The sequence below is a fragment of the Tripterygium wilfordii genome, chromosome 2 (assembly GCF_013401445.1).
Source record: "Tripterygium wilfordii isolate XIE 37 chromosome 2, ASM1340144v1, whole genome shotgun sequence".
NCBI lineage: Eukaryota > Viridiplantae > Streptophyta > Magnoliopsida > Celastrales > Celastraceae > Tripterygium > Tripterygium wilfordii.
This window is the reverse complement of record NC_052233.1, coordinates 246,098-256,241: the sequence shown is the minus strand read 5'-3', so window position 1 is coordinate 256,241 and position 10,144 is coordinate 246,098. Positions and strand designations below refer to the sequence as shown.

Below are 10,144 nucleotides of genomic sequence, written 5' to 3'. Positions count from 1 at the left end.
GTTCCTGTAACACTTGTGTGCTTCCAAGCTACATATACACAATAGTTTTTGAAGTACTTAGCTAAATAAGACTAGGCATGCAGTACAATCCTTAAAATTTAAGAAGCATAAATTGCATATCTTGCTCCAAACCTAGACACAATTTGTTCCTTCTCCTGCTTGTTCCTCAAATAGCATATATACCGGTCCCCCCCACCATTTTTTGGTAAAAAGAGAATAACCCCTGTTCCTGTGTACACATAACAATCAAATGGAAATAGGACCAGCAACAGCAAGGCGCTGCACTGCACTCACTCTATATGCCATTATTGCCCTTGCCAAAGCCAGAGGCCAAAAGGACTCAAAAACTGATAGAGCAGCCACACACACGCAGAGGCTAACAGGATAGCCACAAAAACTAGACCGGTCCCCCAACTGTGTTTGCTGACTCTCTCCGTCAGTACTACAGTCCCCCCCCCCCCCCCCCCCTCACATGCCCCAAAAACCTGGACCTTTCATACTTCTCTTGAGGGTACCCCCTTGGTTATGCCCTTCTGGGACCAGACAAATGGAATTAGTGCCAAACAGCAACCACCCCCATCAATGGATAGCTTTCCTTGGGTCCCTCTCAAGCCACTACTACTTGGGCAGTCGAAATCAAAGCAATTAAACATAACCATCACTCTTTATCAGTAAACTATAGATTCCAGGCCAACTAAAATGACTGTCTCAAAATTTTACAATGTCGCTCATAATTTTCTAGTCCAAATTCAGGTAAACGAGGCCCTCTAAAATGAAGCTCTCATCCAACTAATCTGAAAAGTAGGTGCGCAGCACAAAACAGGAACAAAAATCCATTCAGAGGACCCACGTCAAGCCAACCAAATGCAATGTCTGAAGAAAGGAGTCCAACTTGTCCCCTATATTCATCAGCAGCAATTCAAGGACACCAAATGATGCAACTTGCATGTCATAACTCATTACAGAACACTTTCGTAAAATTTGCAGATGACCTAGGAAAAAGAAGGGAGATTCAATGGTTGCCACAGAAGGGGCATGCCGGAGCAAGAAAACTGTCGCATTGAGAATAAAGCTGGCGCATTTTGGATTTTTCTTCTTGTTCCTTATATGCCATTCTTCTTGTACATATATATAATTCAAGGCTCTAAATACAAGCTTAATAGTTAATAGATAATCCCAACTGCCCAAGTCCATAACCTAACTTTTCTTCTTTCATCATTGACAATGCACAACAAAAAAGGATGTCAAGGTTCATGCTTTAATCACTAATAAGTCACTTACACCCCACACAAACCATTATGAAATGGTTGGTGCATGACTCAAAATCAGACTACCCAAAAGCAATAATGCCTGGAAACAACTTTCTTTTCATCTCCTTTATGTTCTACCTTTGTTAGGACTGGCCTTTATAGAGCTATTTTAGTCTGTAAAGTGGTAGCATTGAACCCCACCTGTTGCAATGGTGGTGTTGGTGGTTGCTGCTGCTCAACTTCCCACATAGCCTTTGCTATGGCTCCATCATGTACAGGAACATACTCCTGATTTAAGAAAAAAAAAACAAATGTCATCATTTACAAGCAAACATGCATTACACAGAAAAAGGTAGACACCAAGATGGCAAACTAAGTAAGATTCTTTCTGTAAAACCAGATTGTCTTTCCCACATGCAAAACAACAAACACCTTCTGAACTGAAAAAAGATGATGCAAAACCCACCTCTAGTTTCTGAACAAGTTCTTTGGCGTTTGTTGCTGAGACAAAGATGTTACGCTGGGAAGGCTTGATGAAGCCATCATCCACAGCTTTGTCAATGAAAGTGAGGAGATAGTTGTAGTAACCATCAACATTAAGCAAACCCACCTGGATAACACTCAAAAAGTTGAAGCGAAGTTTTTCATGAAAAAAAATCTGGGTATGTATATCAGTATTTGCATATACTTACAGGCTTATCATGGATACCCAGTTGAGCCCAAGTGATCACTTCCAATAGCTCCTCCAAAGTTCCATACCCACCTGAAATCCAAGTGAATATAATCAAAGACTGAATCATCTCGACGGTCTAGAAAACCCAAAAAAAGAAAAGAAGCTTAAAGTGAAACTCTGTTTGATGGAATGAAAGAGACGGGGGACCTGGTAGGGCAATGAAGCAATCAGAGTGGCGGGCCATCTCAGCTTTCCTTTGATGCATGTCTGCCACTGGCCTTACCTCTCCAACGGTTTCACCAGTTATCTATGGCTCCAAGACAAAATGATAAAAATGAAATCTTTAGAGATAAAGAAGCATGAAAGGACCAAACTTTGAAGACTACATTGACTATTGCTTTACCTCCTTAGACATCAAAGATCTGGGTATGATCCTGTAGCAAAATCCCAACAATAAAATTTAGGCAAATATCGAACAAACGAAAACAAACGCAATATATATCAGATTCATTGGATTCCTGAGTTCTGTAATACCCACCCAAGAACGCGTCCACCAGCTCTGTGAACAGCTTGAGAAACCAACCCCATCAATCCAATGCTCCCTCCACCATACACAAGATCAAGCCTCCGAGACACCTTAATGAACAAGAAGAAAGAAGAACCCATTAACGGGTTTTAGAGATAGCTCAGAAAATTAACGCAATATCAAACAAGATATTTAATGTAACAGATACCAGCTCTTTAGCTAAATCAATGGCAGCATCTCTGTAGCAGTCCCTGTTCCCAGTACTGCTACCACAGAAAACACACACACTCTTGAATCTAGAGTTCTTCACAAGTTTGCCTTCCATTTCCCACTACCTGTAAGTTACGTTCACAACCTGTTTGCTACAAGTATCAAATTGACTTGTGCCTCTGCTAGAGAGCGTTAGTTAGGTGCGCGTGCGTTGCACTGTGGATGCTAAAGTACCATCTCGCACCATATATATAGGCGCACATGCATGAAACAAATATAAAAATCATATAAATCAAAATTGGGTTTATAAAATAAATTGAAAAGGTGAATATTACAAAAGGAAAGCAGAAAGGGCGGAACAGAGCTCGTTGACAGGTGTCCCTATAATGCCAGAATATAGAGCTTCCGTGTTCTTCCTTTGGAACAATAGACCTTATCCAATCCCTTCCCTCGCTCTGTTTCTCTGTGTTGTGGGGATTTTAATGCACGAAATCATAACTGGATGGCTGAGACTGAGAGCAGCAGGGCTACGCTATCTATCTACATCAAATCAAGATATTTACTTTTTTGTTATATAAAATAGAGGCATGAGAGGAATGAAAAAGGAAGAGGCATGTCCATTGAAGTGATATGATCGGGCTCTGATGAGTTGCTGATAACTTATTAATCACATAATTTAATTTAGGGAACCAATTAAAGGCCTTAGCCTTTTTACAGCCCACTCCATAGCCTTTTTGTTCACACACTAAAGCAATCTCACAAGCCACAAGTAAGCTCTCCATAAAAGCCTTAAAAAAACACATAAAATTTTTGAATTAGCTCATGATTTCTCTATAAAAGATTCATTCTTCTTTTTGATAAATCTGAGAGCATTTTATAGAATATGGGGAAATTACAACCCAACTTCTCAATAACCTAAACCTGGATTAGAAAATACCCGACCAAAACCCAATTCAGATGGGAAAGGGAAACCCATCTATCGTCAAAATCTGTAAATATATCAGTTGTCATAAAATATATGTTCTAAAATAAGTGTGTCCAAAGTTTGAGCCGACTAATTCTTTGGACAAGTGTAATTCAATTTTAGACATTTTTTTGTTAAGTTAAAGAATAGAAGTACTCCAAAATTTGAATACCACCCAATCGATGATATAGCTTTGACAAACTGACCTTTGAGAACCTCAGTTGTAGAGGAGTTGTTTAGACACCAAGTACATAAAATGTGCCGGTGCCTTTTTCACCCAATCAATGCTGGGCAACCCCTCAAGGTGGCGCGTGGGGATAGATTTTGCATATGAAAGAGGCTCAACAAGACATTCCATTGGGCTTATGACAAAAGTTTCAATAATGATACGTCACGTCATTTGGTCATTAAAATTACACAAAAAGTAACCACGCGCCACCTTTGTGTCTTTGGACACAATAAAGAGACAATTAATTATTAAAATCATGAATTAAGAGATTTGAGGCTTCAAGGTGGCAAGTAGCAGCCATGCATGAAAAGGCCTGCCTCCATAAGTCAAAATTATAAGAACTCACACGTAACCTCAGAGTTCTTAATTTGAAGGGACATATGATTGATAATTTCGTTTGATATTTGGTTTACAAGTCATAATAAGTGTGATCGAAGCAAACCAGTTATTAGAGTGGAATGGTGATTGTGATGGGCTCTTTTAGCAACTTATGATTTCCCCTACAATATAGAGCGATTGTGCTGGGGTTTTGTACAAACTTATGCAGAAGTTACACTCACATAAAGAAACTTGTTACTTATAGATTACACATTTGGGATATATTCCTGTAGCGTGCTCACATGTGGAAATCATTTTTTTTTTCTTTCGATAAATCGTGCCTTAATTGCAAAAATTAACGGAGTGGGTATTGACGTGGACATCTTAGCCAAACATGATAGAAGTGTTCGCGTCTTGCGACACCTCTCTTGTTCCTATATTGCATACCTAGCTTCTCGATGGTATTGTTCGGCCTCGTTGTTTTATTTTCATCTTGTGCTAGTTAGTGGCTAGTGTGTTCCTTTCTAAACCACTTAGTCGAGTGTATTAATGACTATATTTATGCTTATCAAAACAAAATGACTGAAGACTATAAAAGCCATTAAAAGAGTGGCAATAAAGAGCCCAGCGGCGGAATCATGAATCATGATTTCAATGGCCGCCATTTGCATTGCTTGCATCATCGTGTGTACATTATTAAATACTCATTTATGTGATTCCACGTACATAATCAAAAAAAAAATTAATTACAACTGATCGACCTACAGTTAATAGAATAAATATATAGTGCCACATATAGTAGATTCTGTTAATCATTAGTTTGCACCTGAACAACACAATAATAGACTAACCAAGGATTAACCATAATACACATTGTTCAAACTTTCTACCTACTGACATGGTTGAGGGCCTCAGTTTGGGGATTGGGGATTTCTAAGACTAATGTTTTATATCGAATTGGTAGAACTTAATTGAATGGTATATAAATAAAGTCATTTCACCTCTCATACATGTAACGTGTTTTCTGGGTTCAGAATCATTGGCAATGGCGTATGCATTATGCAAAGAGAGAGTTTTGAGTTTAATGACTGCAAGTGGGCTTGGGCTTACAAATTATAACCCGTTCTTTTTGAAGTTGGGCCTGAAGCTCCGTTATACGTATCTCAATATCTCATATTTCATGGGTTTGATGAGTGGACTGAGAGTTAGGCCCAGACCCATATTAATCAATGAGGGTAGTGCATTTAATTAATTCAGTGAATGATTGTGCGTAACTATATCGCATACCCGACATGTGTCATTTTATTTATCCACACAAGTCAAAATTAGAATTAACCCCGTCACACACTCTTGCATGCATCTTGTAGCTCATTAGATTCACCTAACAATACCAATCAAAGTTATTGTCAATATCATTAAGAGATATCAACGATTGTCAAAGATGCCAATAAATATGTGAGATATGCTGTAAATTCAATGTTTTGGAAAAAATAAAGAATACCTTGATAAATTAAAATTTTTAACCACTATAAAAATTATTAATTTATCAATTAAATAATATATCGATTAATTAAAAAAATTATGTTTCTATATATATATATATATAGTCGTATTGACTTACCATTTTAATGGGCTTAGCCTAGTAGAAACTTTCTTTAGACTATTATGAAAGTAATAACAAAATTACCATGAAAATAAGATTCCATTCTCATGTGGTTGCTAGGAATTGCATCTCCTGATTATATAATCATTTTTGTGTTTTCAGCATCATTATTGACATATCAACTTCTTTATTTCCATACAAAAAAAAAGAAACTTCTTTATTATTATTTTTTGACAGAAACAGAAAGAATTCAAGCTTTCAATAATTAGTTAGTTAAACAATCATATTATGTAATTCTTCCACGAAAAAAGCAGTGAGATTCTATAGGAATATTCATTTCCCAGAAGAACCAAAAAAGTTATAGGAAGTTTCATGGAAAACTACCTGTAAGATTGTCCTGTATAATCAGAATTTTCATTAATTAAAAGAAATTTATTGTTAGGCAAATAGTGGCAAAGGGTATATATATATATATGATATTACTAGAAGAAATTTGAAGTCTTCATTGATCAAAAAATCATGGTTATTACCTACAAAAAGAGGAATGACTTTTGAGGTCTTTAGAGACGACTTCCAAGTCAAATTGTCCCTCAAAAAGTATTTATTTTTTTTCTACACAAAAATCTTATGCAGACAACGCGGAGTTGCTTTGAACTGTAACAAATCTATATATACATTTACATATACATATAGGAGGACTATATCTATATACCTAGTTTTTCTCCATTGATGTTGGACATCCCCCTCTAAAGAAAATATGACCCACCACTTATGTATCAATATATATATGTATATATGCTTACATGTTGCACTAATTGATGTCTAACTCAATGTAATATTATGATTAAAGCAGCTTTAAAGGGTTGATTAATTGATTAATTACTTGATTTACCAATCAGATGTATCCCTAATCTTATTATATGCTGCTTTCAGAATTCTATATATATATATTTGGAGAATTCTGAAATTGAGAAGCAAAGGGTGTTGTTGGTAACATATGTATTGGTAGGTAATGGGTTGCTTTCCTAGTAATTGAGAGGATAAAAACTTCACACCCACACTTTTTTTTGTTTTAATATAATTTACTTCTTAAACCAATTTGAGGCAGCTCAACATATATAAATCCTAAACCAACATCTCTTACTTTCATGCCTGCCTGTCATGAAAGTAATATAGTCCGCTTTGAGCCAAATGTATAAAATGACTTTGTTCTTCTTAGGCCCAGAAAATACGTTAATTGTGTGAGAGGGACTGGACATTTGCTTGTATTTGTATGTCACTTGTTGAGTTATGTCAATCCGATATAAGATAAAGTCCTACCACTCCCTCGCACTTATTGGCTGGGTTATGCCAAACCTAACAAGTGGACAGGTAGATGTCATGTTTAAATGGACTGAGTCTTAGTTACGATACCTTGTTAGAAAATCAAAAACACTACAAACTCATATTGTCTGCTTTGGGCCAAAGGCAAGCACGACTTTGTTCCGTCGTCGTAGATTTTTCATGAGTTTAGCTGACACTCGTGGTTTATGAACCATTGTGTGGGCTCGAAGGATTAATCTAGAACCCAATCGAAAAGTATTGACTGTGGATTATTCCTACCCAAAAAAAATCCTCATTTATGTTACAAAGAACAAGAAAAACCCACCTAGTCCAACATGTAGAAATTTGAGTTCTTTACACAAGAGTAAGCATATGATGATGATCATTTGAGAGTAAAATTTGAAGGCAGACACCGAATTAGCTAGTATGACCAATTCAACATAATCTTCTATCACATATACCACTAAAGAGACAAAAGTGACTGACCACTTATTTCTACCTAGTTTGAAAATTAAAAACTGTCATAGAATGTTTTCTTATGTTGATTGTTGTTGTTGAACCAAAAACTAAACAAAAAGAAAACCAATTCAAGTGTGTGTGTATGTGGTCGAAATTTCACTTGGAAAAAAATATAGGTGCTCTCTTTGCCTGGAATTTCCAAGTAGAAGAACAAGACTTGAAGACAAGAAAAATAAAACAGGTCAAGCAGATATGCCAAAAAAATAGACCTGTCACTGTCAATCTCACAAAGTTTTTTTTTTTTAGTCTTCTGCAATGACTATGATAAAACCGTGTGGGTTCCACAACATTTCTGGGATATGAATGTATGATATCCAACCAATCTCACTCATCTGCAATTTTCTATTCAAGACTTGGTCTCCTTCTGTAATGCTTGCCTTCTTAATCAAACCCACTAACCATGCTTAAAAAAGCAATTAATCATACCACTATAAATACTCCCTCCACTTCACAAAAAGAAACATCAAAACATTCAGCACCCTTTCACTACTATGGATACTAGTACTACTATCATGACACCACAGCTTCAACTTCCAGGCTTTAGATTCCATCCAACAGAAGAAGAACTCCTTGATTTCTACCTTAAAAACATTATCTATGGCAAGGGTTTACATCTTGACATAATTGGGATTCGTAACATTTATCTCCACGATCCTTGGGACTTGCCAGGTACATATTCATATATAATTTATAATAGATTGCTTGCCTACATATTCATGTATGTTTCAATACACTAGAAGTAATTGAATTGTTAATGTTTTTTTGTAGGATTGTCTAAGCTTAATGGAGAGAGGGAGTGGTACTTCTTTGTCCCAAGAGACAGGAGAAATGGCAATGGAGGAAGGCCTAACAGGACAACAGAGAAGGGGTTTTGGAAGGCAACTGGTTCTGACAGGAAAATTGTTAGCCTCTCTGATCCAAAGAGGATTATTGGACTTAGAAAGACTCTTGTTTTCTATAGAGGCAGAGCACCAAGAGGAAGCAAGACTGATTGGATCATGAATGAGTATCGCCTGCCTCATTCTTGCAACTCTACTGATAAGGTACTTAATAATTCTGTCTCTTCTTCTTGATGGGTTTTGATATGTTAGTGTCTGGAAAGAATTTATGTTGATTTGATTGGTATCCTTAAAACTGCAGGACATTGTGTTGTGCAAGATATACAGGAAGGCAACTTCCTTGAAAGCCCTGGAGCAGATAGCAGCAATGGAGGAAGAGATGAAGACAACTAGTTCAATTACTTATACTTCAACCCATTCATCTCCATCTCCACCATCATCGCCACAAATCTCTTCATTGGACACCATGTCATTTTGCCATGAAGAGTCAATTGCACCTACTTGTGAACCCAATTGGGTTTTGAAGCAAGAAGCAGAAGGAGAAGAAGAGAAAAAAGGACAGGCCCAAGAGACTAGTAATGGGTCTTCTCTAAAATTGCCAATGGGCCTTGGAAAGTTGCCGGAGCTCCAAGTACCCAAATTGTGCATGGGCTTGGAATGGAACCAAGACCCATTCTTGTTGACACCCATAATTAGTCCTTGGCTCCACAATTTTACCACTCCGACTTATGCTAATGTTCTCAATTTCTAGTGGTTTCTGTAGATAATCAGTGAAGCAAATTAGGTAACTAGTAGGACTTTTCTAGCTGTGTTATCTCCTCTTGCTCAGTAACAACAGTGTGTTTGAGCATAGTTTTTTAAGAGAAGAGGGTGACAATAACTGTGATCCCAAGTTTGGAAGCAGAGTAAGCATGTCTAGTTGTTCATTGAAGTCCCAAGTAAAATCTACTACTTTGTGTTTTCCCCCTACTTTGTTCGTTTGAAGTTTAGTTTCTTTTTATAAGTGCTTTCCATGGGTCATCCATTGGACATTAACCAAGTGAATTGGGGGAAACGGAAACCTTGTTTCATGGGCCTAAATAGAAACGTATTGAGACGATATCTAGTGGCTTCGAGCATCTCTGCCAGTTCCGTCACTGACAGTCTGACAGCCATCCAACAAAATCCGAAACCCATCCTTGATTTCATTGTGAAGTGAATTTTACAGTGTATGACATAACCTTCATCCTACATTGATTGACTTTGATCTCATATGGCTTCTACTTGCTTAACATGATTGCCGATTTGGCCCAAAAAAGAAGGAGCGCGTTAGTCCTTAAAGCACTTGCTTATTTTGTCTGAACTAACAAATATGTATGGGGTTTTGTGTTTTGCTGATGTGGCTATATTGGGAGATGTGTTTTATATTGAAAGATTGTGTTTTGGTGTAGTTTTATTGGGGATAACATGGAGGGCATGAAAATTTGTTGGCCACCATGTTGGGTGGGAAGGAAAATGTATAGGAATTTGTGTTTTGTTGATTTGGTTATATTGGGAGATGTGTTTTGTTGATGTGGTTGTATTGAGAGACGTGTTTACCTTGACGTTTTATGTAATAGAAGTTGGACCCAATATAAATTTTTACTGGGCTAACAAATTAACACTACTGAAGTTGCTCTTACTAAACGGGTGGATCCCGCCAGCGGAACCG

The 10,144-nt window shown here is 37.1% G+C and overlaps 2 protein-coding genes across 2 annotated transcripts; one reads left to right on the top strand and one right to left on the bottom strand.

The window, feature by feature from the left end:
* Positions 1-880: 880 nt before the first annotated feature.
* Positions 881-2,888, bottom strand: LOC119980671 (cytokinin riboside 5'-monophosphate phosphoribohydrolase LOG5-like). Its single transcript, XM_038823473.1, has 7 exons — positions 2,658-2,888; positions 2,462-2,559; positions 2,327-2,357; positions 2,131-2,230; positions 1,943-2,013; positions 1,717-1,860; positions 881-1,538 (listed from the first exon to the last, which is right to left on the bottom strand). Exons 1-7 carry the CDS (start codon positions 2,772-2,774, stop codon positions 1,407-1,409), a joined length of 693 nt encoding a protein of 230 aa, XP_038679401.1. The 5' UTR covers positions 2,775-2,888; the 3' UTR covers positions 881-1,406.
* A 5,109-nt stretch (positions 2,889-7,997) lies between these two features.
* On the top strand, positions 7,998-9,489 carry LOC120014552 (NAC domain-containing protein 6-like). Its single transcript, XM_038866537.1, has 3 exons — positions 7,998-8,284; positions 8,384-8,658; positions 8,756-9,489. Exons 1-3 carry the CDS (start codon positions 8,107-8,109, stop codon positions 9,203-9,205), a joined length of 903 nt encoding a protein of 300 aa, XP_038722465.1. The 5' UTR covers positions 7,998-8,106; the 3' UTR covers positions 9,206-9,489.
* The last annotated feature ends 655 nt before the right edge of the window (positions 9,490-10,144 follow it).